Source organism: Apis cerana, linkage group LG13 (genome assembly GCF_029169275.1).
Source record: "Apis cerana isolate GH-2021 linkage group LG13, AcerK_1.0, whole genome shotgun sequence".
Lineage (NCBI taxonomy): Eukaryota > Metazoa > Arthropoda > Insecta > Hymenoptera > Apidae > Apis > Apis cerana.
The window spans coordinates 4545626-4567090 of record NC_083864.1 but is presented as its reverse complement, the minus strand read 5'-3'; the positions used below and the strand labels follow the sequence as shown (position 1 = coordinate 4567090).

Below are 21465 nucleotides of genomic sequence, written 5' to 3'. Positions count from 1 at the left end.
ATAAATACTTTTAGATCTTTTCTGTCCGACTTTAGATACATCTTTTATTTTCTTCTTATTTTTAATCAATATATTTTTTTTTAAATGAACCATAAATTTTATCGAAACAGAATATTACATTTAATTTTTTTTTATATATATATATATATTTTTAATCAAAAAATTTATTTATTAATTGATATATCACTATCAAAACAAATAAATTACGATAGAAATAATATTAAATCGTGGAGTATATATACTGAAATATAATGATAATTTTTTTAATTTTAAATTTAAAAAATTTTAATTAAAAATGATTTTAAAATTACGAGTTGTTATTTTAAGATTCCACACAATTCCTTTATGTAAAAAATCATTACTATAAGTCTGGTTTATGCATTTATCGATCAATTCGACTAAGTTAATTTTTAAAAAAAATATCGCGAAAAATTATTTTCATAACTTCATATACTAATGTAACAATAATAATGTAACAATAAATAAACAATTCATTCCTATAAAAATACATGTCAAAATAATATTAAATCTATTCTCTATTGTTTCTAATAAAGCAATATAATACGTACAATATTTATATAACTATTTAGAATAAAAACAATTAAAATTTTAATTGATGAATTATACATTTCATTTCGATGTAAATATTCGTTTATGAAAATCAAATTTTAAATATAAAGAAAATGAAAGAATAATGATGAACAAACAAAATTTCGGCAATCGAATCAAATGGAATGTATGTATATATTAGATCTGATAAGATAAATAATATCTTAATGATAAGACACTATAAAAATCGATTTTTGCTAATAAAATTTGTTAGTTTTCGACCGATAACGTATATAACTTCATAAATTTAATAGTAATCGTGTTAAAATGACCGGTAAGTGATTCGAATTTAACAATTTAACAATTTCTCGTAACAATTTATAAATAAAATAGTAACAAATATAGAATAAATGAAAATTTAAGAGCAGAGAATTTTGTCTCAAATAAAATTATAACGACAAGATATAACGAAATAGTTCAATTATTTTATTTTCGAAATTTTTGAATTGCGATATTTAAATATTTCAATTAAGTTGCAATGGAAAAATATAATAACTTTGTTTTTTCTTGATAAATTTCAGGCTTATACATATTATTCTTTGCCATGCTTATGGTAACAGCAAATTCACTAAATTTCAAATTACCTAGTGATTGTTCTCCAAATTCGAAATGTCCATTAAATGACAATGGCTATGTAGTCCATCTTCCTGATAATAACAACTGCCACAAATTTTTTAAATGTACAAGAGGATTTGCATGTTCAAAGGAATGCCCACGCTATGGCAATGGAAATCAATTAGTGTTCAATCCGAAAGAACAAGTTTGCGATTGGCCATTTAACGTCCCAAATCTACCAAATTGTATTTATCCAGGGCAATCAATTTCGACATCATCTACTAAAACAGAAACAACGACATCATCAACGACGACACCGTCAACGACGACATCGTCAACGACGACACCGTCAACGACGACACCGTCAACGACGACACCGTCAACGACGACACCGTCAACGACGACTTCAGTCATTCCAGAAAAACCTTGTTCAGGCACGGAGAATATTGAGGATAAAACAGATTGCAGGTACTATTATGTATATGATTGCAAAACTGGAAAAAAGTGGAGACAGAAATGCCAAGAAGGACTCGTTTTCAATCCGATAATCGAAAGTTGCGACAAACCAGCGAATTCGCCTTGTTCAACGACAATTCCACTTCGAAAATAAACGATATAATGGGGAAGAAAATTTTTCTGGATTTTGGCAATGCTGTTGAAATATATTGTTGAAACGATTTTTAAAGAGAGAAAAATAACTTCAACAAAAATTGACCATTACATATTTTACGAAGATTTTTGTGTTTTTAGATTAATTAAAGAATATTATTGTGATAGCAAGATTTAAAAAAAATAAAACATTCAAAATTGTATCAAGTGAAATATTATTTATTTAAATTTAAAATCTCTTGTTGTTTGTATAAATTTTAACGAAAAGCTTAACTGACTAGCTGTCATTTTTTATTCTTGTTTCAATTCGAAGAGGCACTCTTTATTTTCAATTGAAAATTCAAGTAAACTTTTTTACAAAGAAAAGTATTAAAATTGATAAGCAATTAAAATGGAACATGTGACGAAGAATCAAACAACAACGAGATGCATATGTTATAGACAAGGCAAGATATGCAAATTATTTTATTGCACATCATCATAGTATCTTTCAATTGAGTCTAACACGTGACAGGGTCGAGTATCGATTCGTGATGTTTCCTTTTTAGCGCCATAGGTTTCGTGCTCACCCAAAAGTTGACTATCTTTTTGTTTCTCTTTCTCCAACTTTAATTGCTGCGATCGTTGAGAATTCTCCATCACTGTTTTCATCGTATCCCAAGGATAATTAACATCTGGTACAGAGTATAGAACATTTCCTCTTTTTCCATATCTATTCAAATATCAGGAATATTATAATATTATAATTATTCAATTATATCGCATACAAATATATTTATATTAGAATTATCTTTTAGAAAATTTATATTTTTAAATTTTTATATCTAAATCCGTTTAAAGTTTCATTTTCTGAAATATTTTATGTGAAATATTTTTCTATCAAATCTATAAATATATATATATATATATATATATATATATATATATATATTTTAAAAATCAATTATCAATCGAAAAATCCATAGTATATATTACGAAATATTAGATAACGTAAATACATTATTACCTTGCCTTTCCACTAAGTAAATAATAATCACTGACATGATCGATGTATCTTCTTAATTCTTCCGGACTTGTAAATATTTCTGGCCGTGTTGGTCTGGCCATCGGTTCCGGTTCACCATGAACAATCATAATTCCAAAAATAAAGAGGACAAGATACAAGTAGATGGTATTGGAATACGGTTGCATCGTTTTAAAAGTCATCGGATATTTGTTGGAAAAAATAAATTTCGAAATTTTCCTGAAAAAGTGCGATTTCGTTATACAAATTTCGTATGTTCGATTTACATAATAAAACGTGCAAATTATAAATCAATACAAATTTAGACGTTATCTATTATCCACTTGTTTAAATTTTTCTGTTTCTTAAATTAATTATACTTGGTTTAACAAATATGACTTTTATTTTCATTTTTTTTCAATATTCCACCGAATATTTCATTATCATAATATAAATATCTGAACAATTTTGAAAAGAATTGTACGAATTGATTAATTTCAAAACATTTAAATTGTTTCACACGTGTTTCAATATATCCATAGAAATATGGTAATCAGTTAGTAATATGGTATACATTATGCTCAAATATATTTCTCCATCACATTTAATTTGATATATTTAAATCGCGTTATTGAAGTTTTAAAAATATACCTACTTGGCATATTTCTGTTTATAAAAAATCACGTGGTAATGTAATATAAATTACGATTAAATTAGATTTTGAAAACGATTAGAGTACAACTCCGCAAGATATGATCCAAGATATTAAGTGCGAATAGAAATTGAACTTAAACTCGAGTTACCTGTTGCTCGTTTGATATCACTCCATCGATAATCGAATGCTTTCCGCGGGGAGCAATTAATGATTTAAAATTGAATATGGAAATGTACTTGATCTGTGGATCGTTATTCGAAAATTCAGGCAATAAATTGGCAATAATTCCCGAAATTTACTAAAAATTTCATAAAAAACGTATGTATTTGATTTCGATAAAAAAATTCATTGATTTCATTCAGAAATGATTAGGTGATTTTTAACGAAAATAGTTTATTAAAAATATATGTATATGTTCTTAATAAATGAGACTAATTATCGATTTGTTTAATTTAATATAACACGAAACGGTATTCATAAAAATTCGAATAGCCTATCTTCTCGTTTTATAAAGAACTTTTATAGAGAAAGACTAAAAGAATATATATATATATTTGGTGCAAACTACCATATAAAAGATATCCTCGTAAGCTTGATAATCCAGCAACAAAGCTGCTTGCAGAGGAGAACGAATATCCTGACAGGATTTCATGTGCTGCATATTACGTTTTTTTACAAATATATTAACTTTTTATATTGCTTTTATATTGTCGGTATTATAAATGTGAAGATCGACTTAATCGAAGAAAAAGTTAACTCGAAAATTCAGAAGGACGGTAACTACGCACGATAATTCAACTATCTATCGACATTTGCATCGTGATTAAAAAATAAAATTCATATTCATGGAAAGAGAAATGCCGCGAATCGACCAGTTAATATGTATTTATTGAATATGTAAAACTGATTGCGATGTCATGCGACGAAAAAAATAAAAAACAACGATTTATCAGATTGATTATAAAATACAATTTTTGAACGTATTTTGTTTTCGACGATAATGAATTAATTTTTGAAACTCAGGAATTCACTGTTATATTTTTTATTTTTAATCGTGATATTTTTCAAATTCGTTATTTAAAAAAATAAAAACACTTTACTTACGCGATAAAATGTTAGGTTATCATTATGACGATACGTTTCAATTATCAAAATTGTACAATCGAAGATTAAAAATTACATTTATTTGATTAAAAATTGTATTTTCTTGTGTTCGCAGATATGCACGAAATAAATGAATGATGTAAAAAGATGAATCGATTTGAAACATATATTAGCTTTTAATTTCCCGAAATAATCCGAATTAATACAACTACGTATTGAAAATAACTTTAAATATGTTTTTTCTCAAATTATCACCACTTTGAGGAGAATAATTATAGCAGCAAAACTAAGATAAACGAGACACATAATCCTGAATTCTTTCGAGTTGTTTTTTTTTTTTTTACAACAAAAGGATTATAATCGCAATACTCACCAGTCGAGATATCAATCTGTCGTGATGAGAAAAGATTCCTGTGCGTATCCTTTCGAAATATTCAAGAGTTGAAATCGAATCGAGCGCTCGTGCCTCAGGAGCAAGAGTATATATACCTGGGGACATACCCTCTGGCGCATCCCCTCGGCAACAAATCGTGTATCGCGCAGCCAATCCACGAGGTTCAACCCCACCAGTCTTCTTTCTCTACTATCCTTGCGTCGATCCTTTCCCTTCGATCTTTTTTTTCTTTCTTTTTTTTTTTTATACTTTACATATCATAATTAGCAATTAGCAATTCGATTCAAAGGATTAGAATCAACGAGGAAGATCGATCTCATTATCGATCGTTCGTCAATCAAAATCGATCCGAATTATTTTTGGCGCGTTACGGAAAAGTGACCACAAAGAAATATTTCGAACGTATGTCACGATAAAAATTTGATGAAAAAAGAAATGGGTTTTTAAAAGCGATGAGTACATCGAACTTTTTGTTATTTCACGATAAACATTCTTTCCTAACAGTTCCCTTCTTTGCGAGTAATAAAAGCACGCTCTGCAAAAATGTAATCAGATTGTGACGTAGTCATGCCACATGGATTTTATGAAACGTTTCAACCAAGCCAAGATATAGTGTAGGAAGTAAAGGGAGAATATTACCTTTGTATTCTTTTGATAAAAATTGCAAATATAACGAATTTCGTATTCTTTTATAAAGTAAAAACCATGACAATCACTTTACAGGATCGATCCGTTAACATTATTACTTCTCCATCAATTTTCATACGAATTTATCCATTTAAGTTTACGCGGAATCATCCGCGTTTCTCGATTAATTTTAAATTTAAAATGAATCGTGACCCCGCCCATCGTCACGAATAATATATTCGAATATATCCACCCTTGAAACTTTAAAAAGCATATCTAGCTGATATATTTGCCAATCTTAAAATCGTTAAATCCGAGACTCAGGGATTTTCAAAAGTTAGGAATTTCGATACACACGAAAATAGATCGATGTAATATCGAAGTAAACGTCTCGTTTCGTATATTTATAATATATATATTTTTATATATTTATGGAATCGTGATGTTTCATCACATATATAATAGATTAATAGAGAGGTTAAATGAAACGGAAAAAAAAAATGTCTATAATGAAATGGAAACTCTTAAAATTAATAAAAAGATATCCTATCCATTAATATATAAAAATTGTTCGAAAATTATTTATGAATCTTTATTTCTATATGAGATCATTTTGATTGTTGAAATTATTTGTCATGTTCGCGATTCGATGATTTCATAACATTGGATTTTAGAGCGTGAATTTCGCTCGATCGATACAATAAAATTCTTTTATAAATAATCGCGAATAATTCCTGTACAACCAAAGAATAAATGTCATTCCGATAACTGTTCTCTTAATTCGAATAGGAACATATGTTCCTATTTGTCGATCTTAACTGTGTTTCGCGAGGGTTACAGTGCCTCTCAATAGATTAATATATTCGAATATTATACGACAACATTTTTTTTTCTCCCTTTTTATAATTCGCGAAACTGTACACGTATGAAAATTGTACGTTTCGAAATTTGCAGAGTTAATACGTTTATCAAAGGATTATTAAAGGATAAATTTTAAGTATATCAACGATCCATATCTGTTTCATATAATTTTCGTATCTTACATTTGTCAGTGAGTCTTATCGGTCGATTGATTTATATATATGTATATATATAAATATATATATATATATGAAGATATATAATATATAATATATATATGTATGATTATAATTTTACATCCCCTTCTGTTATATTTTCCATTGATTACTATTTCCGTATATTTATGGCATCCAACGAAACAAATAAATTATGAAATAAGATTATCAAAAGATTGTTTTACAACAATTTATAATTACGAGGGCGCTGTAATCACTGTCATTTGGCAAGGCGGTCGATCCAACAGGTGAAAGACTTACCTTCTAAAGATAAGTAACAACTCTTGTAGATTAATTTGTAATAAAAAAATAATATATATATATTTTTTTTACTATCTATCTCTCTTCGTTTAACTTTGACCGTTAAAAAATTAATATTCGAATGGGAAAAACGTATCGTTCGATCTTCGATCGAAGAAATATATAATTCCTCGTCGAAAGGATGAGAGGAAAATTTCAAAGTCGTGAATGGGGAAAAAGAAAAGGAAAGAAAAGAAAAGATTCGTTGGAGATTAAAATATGAAAAGACGAATCGGGTAAGAAAAAGGGGCAGCAAAGATAGCGCGCAAAGAAGTGACTACAATTCTTTCCCTCGGCTATAAAGCGACCTGCGACGACAACCAGGTCGAAGTGGGGACGTTGAAAGGCCAGAAGAGCGTCAACCAACAGGCCCTCGAGAAGAAGAGGCACGAAGGTTGGTGTTGGTGAAAGAGAAAGAAGGATAATCCCGTGGTTCAGAAGGAGAGAAGCAACGGAGGAGAACGGTCATTGCCACCACCTCACCTCGAGCCAGTGCTAAAGTCCCCGGGAAGTGGGATATCCTCGACCCTGCCACGGTCTACTGTGCGGAATTGTCCCGTAGTTTAGCTTGGCTTCGTTCTATCGGTCATGGTGGGGCCTTCACGGACAACGATGCGTCGTGCTGGGATTCGTGCATGCGGAGCGCACCCGAGAGCACCTGGATCGGTGATCCAGAAGTCGTGAACTACGCTAAGATCACCGACAAACCAGTTCGATCGGTGCTAGCTACGGCGAACAGGTCAAAATTTCTTCCTCGTCTTCCTTTTCCACGAGAGTTCTTCTCACCCTTGCGGCCTTGCGACCATCCAATCATCCGTGAGTTCGAGGAAATATCGAAAAGGAAAAAAAAAAGGTGGTCCATTTCGAGGTCGCGGCTCGTTTCGTTCGATGAGGAGTCGATTGATCCGCGCGCGAAACAGGAAATCGACGGAGCTTGATATCGTATCTTGCGCGTTCGCGGGCCAAATTCCACTTCGACGACGGAGCTCCAGGTGATTTTTATCCTGTGTGCCAAGATCAACCTGGCTACGTAAATACGTTTCAGGAGGGCGAGAATTTTATGTTAAGTCGAGGGAGGGAACGATGTCCTTCGAAGTTTGACAACGGAGTAGCAGTTCATCGTTGCAGTCGCTCGCCGGCTATTAAGAAAGGTAAGTTTATCAACCTTGTATCTTAATAAAAATCGTGATACGAGAGAGGAAAAGATTCGCGATACGAAATATTTTACATTTTTGATCGATAGGGATGGATAATTAATTTCCTGTGTAGATCACAGTGTCGATTTGATGTTATGAGTAATATTTTCGCGAATGTTAAAAAAAAAATATAATCTTGTAATTTATCGAATGATCGGTTTAAACACGTTTTGTATATTATTCGAAATTATTGATCAAAAAGATATTTCAAAATCCGTTCCAGCAAATTTGCCAATATGAACCGTATGTCGTTCACGAATAGCGGTACCATTCGTTCCTTCGAGCAGAATTCTTCAAACTTTCACAAACAAAACGCGATTTTAATACGGGTGTTTCGTTCTTTCGATAACATCGTCTCCATTCGATAATACGTGATTCACGAGCAAATGAAAATAATAATAATAATAAAAAAGAAAGGAAAAAAAGTCGATAAAATTCATGCCAAAGTATATAATCGTGTTTTCCATTAGATGCCGCATTCACGATTAAATCGCGTAAGATATAAAATTAATATAAGATACTTGTACCATTTCGATCAAAATTATTGTATTACGATGATATCGAAATAAAAATTTTTAATTTTTAAATCATTGATAAATTTTCTAGCTAAACCACAACGTTTCCTCTCTTTAAAAATATCCAGATATTTAGTCATCCTTGCGGAAATTATCCCTGTCCATCGATTACCGATCATCAAAGTATTTATTAATCGTAACTTTTAACGAATTCCGCTTGTAATACTATCGTCTTTTCGTTCCCGAATGACTTTTTTATTCCACTGAACCGTACTTCGGCGCCAACCCACATGTGCGCCTCGTATTAGATACGTGCGTACAAATGAAAGTGGCTTGTACCGTTACAACATACGCACTAGGCTACAACAAAAGCTTTTTATACACGGACACGTTTGTACACGTGTGCGCAAAGTCTCCCGGTTTCGGCTTCGAGTCTTTTAATTACGAAAAAATAATAATAATAATTTCCGATACGAGACTGAAATCAAATAGACGTTTTGCAAATTAATCACAGATATTCATCCTCAAAGACGAGTCAAATTATTTGATTATACGTAACGAGTTACGAGGGACGAAACGAGAATTTCTGATCGCAAATCACGTAACTGAAGGATTAATACTTGAGAAGTTAGCTCAACGGTAATAAGAGATAATCTCAATGGTTACTCGCAACTGTTCGAAGGAAGCAATTTCGTTAAAAAGAAACGTTCGATCACGTTCGACTTGTACTTGTTTTCTAAAGAAAAAAAAAAAAAAAAAAAAGAGAAAAAAGAAAGTGCGCGCTAGTTCTCGAAAGAGAAAAATAAAAAAAAAAAAAAATAATCTGTTCCAAATCGAGACGAGGAAGATAACTGTCGCCTAACTAATCAGAAGCAGGAAACCAGTAACCTGACCATCGACAAGCCAACACAACTCGACGTTTGTTGCTTCATCCACCCGAATTCCTGCCTCTGGGTAACTGTAACGGTTTTTATCACTTCCTCTTCAAAGAGGAGGAGCGAACGCACACTGGATGAGATCACTGCATTTCTTCGGGTTGCTAAAAGAAAAGAAAACGAGAATCGCGCACCTATTTGAATGTTAAAACGAAGTTAAAGAAATTCGTTTTTACAGCATTTCTCTCAATACAGTTCGACACGTTTTATCTTTCTTCTTGCTTGTTTGATATGTGTTAATATGAGGAAATAATGATAATAAGGATCGAGCAAGAGGCGAAAGAAAAGAGGACGCACAGAAGTTGTTCTTTTGAAACCGATCCGGCTCTAACGCAATCCGATGATTCAACAGTGGATAAGATTTAACGTTATACCCGAATTCGTGTTTCTGTAGAACATAACTGTAACTTGATCCTTGCACGACGAATAATCGTTTTCTCGATTTGAAATCGTGTCAGCCTCGCAAATCACATCGACAACGGCACATGGTCGAGACGGGGCGCAAAAGGAAAGGGTATTATACTTGGAAAGTAGTTGAAATCATCGCGGTGAAAATTAATTAGATTTGTTTCTCTGCCTCATTGTTCCTTTCGTACGATTGTATTCCTATTGCTGAAATCGAACGTCTACTCTCATTGCCAGAAGGTCGTTCACTTTTCCATTCTCGCCATTATTATTTATTGACTCTTAACATTTCCATTATCTTTCTAATATTTTTCGCAACGTGTAATAATTTATGCTAACTCGCGTTCTTACTCCAAACAACATTGATTCATATCTTATTTATGCGTGCAATATAAATTTTTGATAATTATTTTTTTTCTATCTACCGTATATTATGAATTTAGTCGAGATTAAGAGTCCGTATCGTGAAAAATAAAAGAAAGAAATAACGCGTTTGTTCCACAGCGGGGAAATGTTAAAAAGTTGGAACGATCAGTTGGGAACGGGATTTTTAATTTCATTTCATGAGAATTTTCTCATGTATATATCATGAAATGAATGGCGGCATTCTTGCATGGCACGAGCGCGCTAACGTTATATACGAGCAAATCTGAAATTCATTTTTGTTTCGCCTGTTCTTTTTTTTTTTTCTTCTTCTTCCAGATGTGGGATCGAGAAAGAAAAAGCTGGATCGTCGTCTTCCTAGGGAACGTCCTGTTGAATACCGTGATCGCTTCCCCGATCTACGTCCCACAATTTATTCCAGGAAGTAAGTCGTCGTCTCTCGTCCAATATTGTCACCGCCAAAATTGAAAAATATATACATTTCCCGCGAATTTCAACCGCGGTGGAATATGGGAACCAAGTGAAACTCGCGTCGAGAACACACGTTTCGCGTAAAACTCTCCTTTCGACGAAAGGAGAAAAGGGAAAAAAGAAAAGAAAAGAAAAAAAAGAAAAAAAAGAAAACCCGACGAAAATCATTATTCTTAACGCGTGCATGTAAGCGTTATTATTATTATTATTATTATTCATTCCACAAAATCCTTAATTGAGAATGATTGAGAAAAGCAAAACTCTCCCCCCTGTCCCGCGTGCACATTTTACTTCATCTTTTTCCGTGATCCTTGGATTTCCCTCGAGCGTCAGCTGAATAACGGATCGGTACGCAAATACTTTGGGATGGGCAGGGCTGAACCTGCGTACATTTCCAATCCGTATTCGATATACACGGGCTCGAGAATTCGTGTGTTCGGCCTGTGCGTATATACACGTCCGTCTACCTGTCCGAGTCGCAGGACGACATTGAACCTACCTTGGATTCGAGCTCGTACGGAACGTGGGCGGACTGGTCAGTTTTCTATACAAGTGGGTCAGTCCCGGTCATCGGTGTCGTGCACACGACTTACACTGATTTTTCCGATCTCGTCATCTTCGTTCTCATCGGTATTCCAACCGCTTCGTTCAAGCGGTGAGGTGAAATCGTTTATTTATCGGATCGAAAATCCGAAATCGATAGATGTAGAATGGCTGGCTGGCCGAGTGCAACAGGTTGCAGAGTAAAATTATTTTCACTCGTCCCTTTTTTCCCCCCCAATTTTCGCAAGATGGAAAGTACAGGTTTCGCCTAATACGTTTCAAATGCGGGTTTTGTTTTTCGTTCGACTCATCTTCGACATACACGACGATGGAATATTTAATTACCATCAGTGAAATCCTTTCGAAGGTAGATAGGTGTATATGCCGATATACGAATATGCCCGCCACTCGAAATTCCGACAAGTACGTAACGAAATCGGTTACTTTCTTTCTTTCGATTGTGACTCAGACGACAGCACACTTCCGGTAGCACACATTTTCTATACGGAAGGACACGAAACGCGTGGAACAAGGGAACTGGCCGACTGACCCGAAAGGATTGGCTCAACACTTTGTATATAATTTTACGGTCGATTTTCACTCGCCACGGCCATCAACCTCGAATGCCGAGAAGAAAGTAAATATCCTGAGAAAACCGCATTGTTGATCGGTAACAATCTCGTCTCGGAAATTTTAAACCAATTTCTATCGATCCTCTCCTCTTTTTGAAAAAACGAGATCGATTGTTTTTCGATAATCGGCAATAAGGGACGAGTGTATCTGTTCCATTGGCTTCAATCTATCACGATTTAATCGCAACGATCAAGAAAGAATGTTGGAATTCGTAGAGGTAGAAGGGTTTCGCTAGATGGTTAGCAGGAGAATGGACGGGAGACGGAGAAGCCGAGACTGTGAGGTGTCTTAGAGGAAAACGGGCTGTTACATTAGGCTATGACTGTGACCGACTTTTGGGTCGGACAACTAGCTCATACATCGAAATGTAACGGTACCAAGATGCTTTGCTTTACCTGACATCAATTCGTTCTTCGATAACACCCGCTACGTTATGAGTATACTATAGACATATATATATATATTTAATCGCCGTTTCATAATCGGATTGGAAATTAACAAACAGTGATCGATACAGGCAACGGATTTTAATCGAGATTGATAAAAATTTGCGCATTAAATATTTCTCTTTTCGAATCGTTGTTGAGTCATCGTTTATGCAATAAATTCAATAAATCGTATTAAAAATATTTCCTTACATTCACCCGTGATATTTCTGGGAATTTTTTCCTTCGCCGAGTTCGTCTCGCCCCCTCAACAACTACACGAATTCTATTAAAGTAATTGTGCCCACTGTTCCGGAGCAATAATCGCTCCATAATGGATTGTTGCAATTAAATAGGAGAAACGGCACACGTGTTTCCGCCGTGCGATTTACAGCTTCTTTCGACGCGATCATATTAATCGATCATATTAAATTCTCGGTGTCGTTCATTATCCGGGGACAGGAGAGCACGGGCGCGATACAATAGGGCGGATTATGCGGAATTACAAACGGATGATGATGCCTGGTTCGAGGCATCGCGTGATGTAAGAATGTAGAACGAGCAATATCGAACGCACAGTTACACAGAATGAAAGGACGTTAACTTGATTAGAGAACGTGGCAGAACGAGGATGTTGATCTCCTCTCCTTCTCGAAAAGAAAAGAAAAGAGACTCGATTCGAGCTCGATCCCCAACCTTTCATCTAAAATTTTAAACGATCTTCGAAGCGACGAAAACGCAGCAGTTTCATTCGAAGAATTTCTATTATATCCACAGGTATAGGAAGGAATATCAGGCATTTGCCATGCGTGTCTAGAAGAACCGGCGAGACTGGGGTTTGCATGTTTGCGTTCACGTGCGCCAAGGCAAATGGCACCCACCTAGGAACCTGCATCGATCGCTTCTACTTCGGCAGCTGCTGCAAGATAGACGAGGAGCCTGAAATATTCCCTCAAGATAACAGTATCGACGATGGACCACCGGCTAGGCCGTTCGTCACGACCTATGGATCTATCGAGAGCAACGATATACCCGAGTACTTTTCAAGGCCGAAACCGATCAACGAGAAGAAACCAGCTGGAACGTATTCGACCGAGGTGAGAGCACGCGACTCCTATTCAAATATCTTATTTTTGGGTTATTTTGGGTTATTTTTGAGTTTCTAACGATATTGACCCATTGAGACAAAGTTTTTCGATAAAACAATTCCATGATCTCTTTTTTTCTGTCACCTCTATTTAGGAGACAATCACCACGCACACTACACAGAGTGTTGGCACGCAATCAACCATTGTAAAAGAAACGACAAAACTCGTAACTAAAAAGCCAGTAATGACGAGCATCGAAACGACCACGAAACCGGTTCGGTTGTCGACCTTTCAAACCGTGCAAAACTCATCGAAGGGAGATTCGAGCACAAAAAGTCCGCCGAGGATCACGAGCACGAGTACAGTAGCGACGGCGCAAAAACCGTCGAGCACGATCATGGAAATAGCGACGACTACCACGAGTAAATCAGCATTGACCTCGTCGATGACTCAAAGTCCAACGACATCGGAGGTGGTGACAAGGGCGCCTGCATCCACCCCGATGCAAACGTCCGCTCAGACGACCAAACCCGTTACTAAAAAGCCAATTAATACGTCCACCGCTTATAAACCAATACACTCGACTACTACCGTTCATAGGCCGACGAATGCAACCACATCCAAACCCTTTCTATCGTCCACCGAACGAACGACCGAATCGACGACGTCGAAAATCCCAGCTACCACTACTCAGAGAATAGTTCCATTCACGAGGTTCCCACCACGAAATTCGACAACAGCGAGACCGATTACTCACGCGACAACTAGAAAACCTATTACCAATACCAAGAAACCGGTGATTAGCACCAGTACGAAGAGACCGACGATTAGCACCAAGAAACCGAGCACGCATACGAAGAGGCCTTCCACTTCTCCAAAACCATTCGTGAATTCTACTTCGACCCCCGCAACGATCAAGCCTCTTCTCACGTCCGTCAAGCACCGACCAACCTTGGCCACGACCACCGTTTCTTTTCCCACGGAAGCAACTCCTTTAACTCCATCTAGCACGGAAACCGTTCAAAAATTCACCACCATCGCGGCAACGAGGCCCACGCAAAAAGTCAAACCCACCACGGTCAAGCCGACCACCTCGAAGCCATTGACGACGATTGCGAGGCCAAAACCAACCAAGATCCCCACGTCTACTTCGAACCCGGCATCCAAGCCGGCACACGCGACGACGACCACCGAGAAAACGGGACCTCTGTCGTCCGTCGACGTCTTGGCCACTTCTGCCATTACGAAACCTAGGCCAACGGTAGAGTCGAAGCCCACGAAACCGTTCAGCAAGCCCGCAACCGAGCCCGCTTCCTCGACCACGACATCCCCGACTCTTGGTTCCGTCGTAACGGATACCGGTTCTACGTCTTCGTTTTCCACCGACACGACCACCGACTCCACGTCGTCATACGTGCCTTCCACGAAGGCACCTGTCGTCAGCCAAACCTTGGAGGAAACGTCTCACACCACCTACTCGCCTGGTCTCGTCACATGGACGTCGAGCTCGGACGACACGACTACGAAGATTCCAGATGTATTTTCGGCAACCACGCCGCAACTGGGTGAGTTAATTTAGCAGTGATAATAAATTTCCGAAATGACAAACTAAATTACGGATTAATGTACGTATAATTGGACGTATAATTCGATAACTCATAAATTAGGTTAGCTAATATGCGCGATGTAATCAGGTGTAATTTAAATTTTATAATTTTATAATTCGTAAATAATAACGTGTGATTAGTTTATACACAGAGAATATTTGCATTTTTCATTCGCATGCCGAACGAAAAGTTTACCCGTTGGCTAGGTGAAATCGAAGAAAACGGATATCCATTGTGTAACGTGACGGTCTTGTCGTCAATAGGAAATCATCTCGGTGGCAATTCACGTCGAGGTGTACGCCTCTTGCATTAACTATTATCAAGAGAGTCATGAAAGCTTAGTGAATTTGATAGATTATCCGCGGAATCGTCTGCGCTTTATTCAACAATGATTTTTAATTATTTCGTTCTATCGCGTTATCAAATACGCGATTCAGAAGAAATATCTGCAATCTATATTCCTGTGATATTTCTGAATTATAATAATGATAATACGTTACACGTCGATCAAAGATTCGATCAAATATATTCGTGGAAAGATTAATTCGATCGTGAAATAAAATCTGCCTATATATTAAATCGTAAAGATATAATAAAATAAACACGGTTGTAATTCAACATTGTACGAATAATTTCTGTGTATAATACTTCTGCTATATTATCGGATTTATGTTAACCATGGTTAATGTTAAAATCCTGACGTGTTGCTTCACCTTGCCGCGAATAACTGCATTTCAAACGCACGTGAAACAAACGCGTAAAATGAAATTTCTCTGTATATACGAGAGTCGCGTTAATCGTGTATAGAAACTGGCATTTTATTAAAAGAATGAAAGGTCGTATTCTTCGTGCATCGATAGGAGATGAAATTCTATTGCGTCGGTATGCCGTAACGGTTTAAACCGTCCACCGTAATCTTTCCTCTCGAATACTTCGTGGTGAACAGCATCCATTTCTCGTCCTTTCTCTCTCTCTCTCTCTCTCTCTCCGTTGTAATTTAAACGAGTCAAATTATTTTCCAATAACTGCACTTTGTTCCAGTTTTCACGAGTAACACGCGTACTTTCAATTATCTTATTCGTTATGAAAATGCTTCGATTTAATTCGTATAATTTCTTTCTCTCTCTCTCTCTCCTTCTCTTCATTTATCGATCGATAAAATATTTTCAATGACGATTTTGCAGATCAAACCGAGAGCGATTGGACTCCGATAACTACTCCAGACGGATGGATTATGATTCAATCGCCCACCACGAAAAAACCGCAAACGGTAGAGGAAACGACCGATAAGCCCATTCTCGAGTCCACGATGCAATCTACCATGACTTCTGGTACGATGACGATTTTAATTTTTTTGGGAATCATTACATCTTTTTTAATAATACCCTCCTTTAATCCACGATTATTTAGTTAAATCACCGACAGAAGCCGATATGGAGCAGGTGACAAAAACACCTACTATCTTAACAACCTTATCTACAATTGCAAGCGTGACGATAGATACCGAACTTCCGGTACCGATGGAAACCCTCAACATGTCGGATTATAAGCAAGGTAAAAAAGTCAATAAATCCGTTTAATTTCTTTTTAACGCAATTCAAACGATTACGAGTATTTTTCAACCAAGATAATTTCGATCCTCTCGCGATTATAAATTATTCGAATTGATAATCGTTTTTGATCTTGCTTACCTTGGTGTTGTAATAAAGTAGGGAATCCATGGTCGATAATATAGAGACCTGAATAAACCGGAAAAGAATACGCGTTTAAAAAACAAAAAGTAATAAAAAAAAGTCATGATTATATAAAAGCGAAAGAGGAATAGCGTTGCAATAGCATCGACGAGTCGTTTTCATTCATGATCTCATCGGTACGTGAATAACTTGTCGCAAAGTGCGATGATCTGTTTCACTTGTTGAACGCGAACGAGAATCGTATGCATAATTAGAGCCATGAAGAAAAAAAAACGGAAAGGGCGATGATACCGGTTCATCCAGTCGGACGAATATAGAAGACTCGTTTCCCCAACATGGCTGTGTCATTGAGATTCATGAATTTGTTGAAGGGATTAAATTCGACGATGCTTGTTCTTGCAGTGTGCGGAAGAAGAATGTTCCCAGAATCGCGAATCGTCGGTGGTATTCGTAGTTCGTTCGGAAAGTGGCCCTGGCAAGTAAGTACGATAAATCTTTTATAAAACTTTGTTAATTTTTTTTTCGTTTATCAATTATAAAATTTAAAATAGAAATCTCCAAGTATCTCTCATTCCACGATCTTCTCGTGCTTTTACTAAATCGTGTTGCATCACCGTGTATACATTTATGTATATATATATACATGATTTTCCGCATCTCGAGGAGTATCCGCGTAATTGATACACAGAACAACACTAAACGTCATTGTTTGTTAAACAAGATCAATGTTTTCTTTTCAGATCTCGTTACGACAATGGAGAACATCGACGTATCTGCACAAATGCGGTGCAGCTTTGCTCAACGAAAATTGGGCCATAACCGCAGCCCATTGCGTCGAAAAGTTGGTATCATATTTTTCATCGGATCATTTCCAATAAATTTTATTTCTTCGTCGCTTTAATCTCGAAACTGTGATTGATACACGTTGCAAAGATTATTATTATTATTATTATACAGGCTAAAATATTAAATTTTTATTTTAATTTGTCATCTCTTCCCTTCCTTGGCAGCGTGCCACCTAGCGATTTATTGCTGAGGATCGGCGAACACGATCTTGCGAACGAAGACGAGCCTTATGGGTATCAAGAAAGAAGAGTTCAAATCGTGGCCAGCCACCCGCAATTCGATCCTCGTACCTTCGAATACGATCTTGCCTTGCTGAGATTCTACGAACCTCTATTACCATTTCAACCGAACGTTCTCCCTATTTGTTTACCCGACGATGACGAAACTTACGTTGGCCGTACTGCTTATGTGACCGGCTGGGGCCGACTTTACGACGGTATATCATCGCATCACTCTTTTAACAAATTCAACCCACGATTTAATTTAAACGATATATCGATCGAATCTTAATTCTCAGAGGGCCCATTGCCATCCACTTTGCAAGAAGTGGCGGTACCAGTGATCAATAATACAATGTGCGAAGTTATGTACAGAAACGCTGGATACATCGAGCATATTCCGCACATATTCATTTGTGCCGGTTGGAAAAACGGAGGATTTGATTCGTGCGAGGTGAATTAAATAAATTTTTTTTCTTCCTTCTCGATGCATTTATACAAGCGATAAAGCGGAAGTAATATAACTCCATTCGTCTAATGAATTTCGAAGAATTTCGTGGAAACGATAAAATTTGTACTTCTCACAGGGTGACAGTGGAGGACCAATGGTAATTCGAAGAGCACGCGATAAACGATGGATCCTCGCCGGAGTTATCAGCTGGGGAATTGGATGTGCCGTGCCCAACCAACCAGGAGTTTATACGCGTATCTCCGAGTTTCGAGAGTGGATAAATCAAATTCTTCAATTCTGAGTTGAAGTTCTATATCCCTTTTGAAAATCGATGCTCGGTGAAAACTGCGCGAGGGGACACGAATTAGAATTCGATTAATTTCGAAAGAAAAGTATAGGTTGAATATAGTGAGAAAAGTTTACGCATGTACATAATATATTTTATACAGATTGCATGCAAATTTTAGTTTTTCTTAAGGAAAAACTTTGCGTGTAGTTAATATTAAGAGAAAAGAGGGAGGAAAAGGATACGAGGCGTTATACGTACTCGCCTGTAATATATTTTTCATGAAATTTTATCAAACACGAGATCGAACGACAAGACAAACGTTTTGCGTTACGCGATATCATTACTGATCAGGAATAATGGACTTTGAAGTCGATCGTATCAATGGTATACACTGCGTGTATATGCGCTACGTAATTTCAAATGCAAAGCTATGCACGTCAAAGTGAACAAGTAATGCCATCTTTCATTATACAATCAATTCTCGAACATTCTCGAGCGTTGGATCGACAAAATAGCGTTCTACGATATCAACAAATATTATATAATTACGTGTTATCGATAAAATTATATCAATACTTTTGGATTATTTTATTTTTGATTCTCGTTATTATATCGTCATATTTAATATAATATAAAATACTAGGATGAATCTCATTCTGATCGACTGATGATAAAGAAAGAAATTTTTGCAATATTCTCATTACGATTGAGAATTTTTGCAAAATTAGACGCAATTAAATATCATTTTAATTATATTCCTTGTAAGATATTCATTAACGAAATAAAACAAATACGAATTTTATACGAAGGGATAGACGAAGGAAATAGATTTTTGATCATTTTTACGTCTTCCAAATACTTCAAGTATCGAAAGATAGCGATATTGTTGTTATTCTATAATGTTACATTATTAAGCATTATTATGAAATGCTTAATCTGTAACAATTAGAATAAATGTATTGTATAAAAGCGCAGAGCGTCAGAAAGATCATTAGATCTGTTAGAAAAATATTAAAGTGCATACAAGAGATTAATAGCAATATGTTATTCTGTAATCATTGCTCATGATATGAAACTTGATCGAATTACACAGAGATTATTAATCGTTTTATTTTGATATATTTATCGATATATTGAACTCGACTTGTAGCGAATTTAAAAACTTATCAAAGTAATTTATCAAAGTATTGTTCAATGATCATTTCATTCGATCCATTAAAAATGTGTTCATTATCTCTAAAATTTTCGAATTCAATATGCGTTATTATGCGTTATTATAATTCGTAATACGCAGTAATAAAAAAATGTATGTGAATTCAACGAAGAAAGAAAGAAATGGGCACATTTATTTAATTTAATTTATATAAAAATTCATATATATATATGTACACACACATATATATATACACACGTGTGTTTATTAAACGTAATACACACACACACTTACACGCGCGTATAGTCAGCCGTTTATGCGAATAAATAATTTATTAATGTACGTTATAATTGGGGCTGCGAAAATACAAAACCCCGAGGAGCTTGTAAATACTCGATCAATTTGTGTAGTGCGTGTTATATTTTATCACACTCTATTATTTTTCTACAATTTTACTATCCCTTTCACATTTTTTTTTCCCTCGGTGTCTGTATTTATCAATCGAGTATTAAAAAAAGAGAAAAAAATCGATGTTCTTCATCGGGAAAGGGCTTAGTGATTACCTGTTTGTCGAATGCAATTCCTCGTCCATCCACTTTGTTTGTCCTCTCTCGAGCAATCAACGTGGGTGTTGATATTTATCAACCAGTCTCAAGTGAGAGTTCAAACCTCACCTACACGCAACGCCTACTTCCTCCACCGGCTGGGATTTTATATAACTGTGTTGAATATGTGCAAAATTTGAGGACAATAGGATAGCTTGTTTGATGAAGTGTCACGTCGAATTAAACAGGTGATGTGAAACGTGTTTGAGGGAAGAGAAAACGCGATGAAATAGCAGTGATGAAGCTACCACGTGTCCAAGATCTTCTTTATCTTCTTAATGATTGGAATAAATGATTGGAGATGCTGGCTTGATTTTTTTTTTTTATAAAAATGTTCGAAGAAGCGGAACGATTTTCTAAAACTTTCTACAACAAGTCTCGATATAGAATATTAAAAATATTATTCTCCCATGAAATTTGATAACTTCTTCCAATAAAAACTCTTTTCAATATATTATTATCGCGTGATATTTCTCTCGTAAATCGTAACAAATAATAGAAAACAACCACGTGAAACGGGTATGATCTACATACTTCTGATTGATGAGATTTTTATTTAATCAAAATAATCCGGAAGAAAATTTCTTGGAGAAAGAAAATATTTTAACTTTGAATTTTCATCAAGTTATCATTATCATTATTATGCTGTTACTAATTATTGGAAAAATCGATTCAATAATTGATTTATATATATATATTCTTCGATTATGTAGGATCTTCGATCTTATCAACTAATTTGCGATTCGTTCGTTTAAATTCATCACATTCATCGCGAAAAATATACGCGTTTAATTAATGATAGATAAAGATAAACATTGATTCTATCACGAAAACTATTATCTAATATTCAAATTTTGTTTTGATCGATTATTTATCATGTTTATCGAATATTTAGCAAAGCAAAATCACGCGAAATCGATTGTAAACAAGATATGATTTAGATATGGAACTTCAAAAACTAGTAAATGCACTTACAGATAATTTCCTGATCAATTGATTAACATTTCGATCAGAAGTATTTTTTTTATAAACATTACGATCTATATATAAAATTTTTTTCCTGAACAATCGATTA

At 35.4% G+C, this 21465-nt stretch overlaps 3 protein-coding genes across 4 annotated transcripts; 2 read left to right on the top strand and 1 right to left on the bottom strand.

The window, feature by feature from the left end:
- The first annotated feature begins 755 nt into the window (after positions 1-755).
- On the top strand, positions 756-1976 carry LOC114576921 (integumentary mucin C.1-like). The gene is made up of 2 exons (XM_028664599.2): positions 756-883; positions 1131-1976. The coding sequence occupies exons 1-2, from the start codon at positions 877-879 to the stop codon at positions 1772-1774; spliced, it is 651 nt and encodes a 216-aa protein (XP_028520400.2). The 5' UTR covers positions 756-876; the 3' UTR covers positions 1775-1976.
- LOC107993414 (uncharacterized) lies at positions 1972-5995 on the bottom strand. Its single transcript, XM_017049814.3, has 3 exons — positions 4909-5995; positions 2780-3016; positions 1972-2485 (listed from the first exon to the last, which is right to left on the bottom strand). The coding sequence occupies exons 2-3, from the start codon at positions 2977-2979 to the stop codon at positions 2239-2241; spliced, it is 447 nt and encodes a 148-aa protein (XP_016905303.1). The 5' UTR covers positions 2980-3016; positions 4909-5995; the 3' UTR covers positions 1972-2238.
- A 1379-nt stretch (positions 5996-7374) lies between these two features.
- Positions 7375-20333, top strand: LOC107993413 (serine proteinase stubble). Of its 2 annotated transcripts, XM_017049813.3 has the most exons (11): positions 7379-8083; positions 10686-10791; positions 13217-13536; positions 13682-15092; positions 16319-16465; positions 16545-16688; positions 17231-17307; positions 17569-17669; positions 17839-18110; positions 18192-18346; positions 18480-20333. In XM_017049813.3, exons 2-11 carry the CDS (start codon positions 10686-10688, stop codon positions 18642-18644), a joined length of 2898 nt encoding a protein of 965 aa, XP_016905302.2. In that variant the 5' UTR covers positions 7379-8083; the 3' UTR covers positions 18645-20333. The 2 variants fall into 2 exon arrangements, with proteins under 2 accessions (XP_061939671.1, XP_016905302.2); XM_062083687.1 differs by lacking the exon at positions 10686-10791 and having other exon boundaries at positions 7375-8083.
- The last annotated feature ends 1132 nt before the right edge of the window (positions 20334-21465 follow it).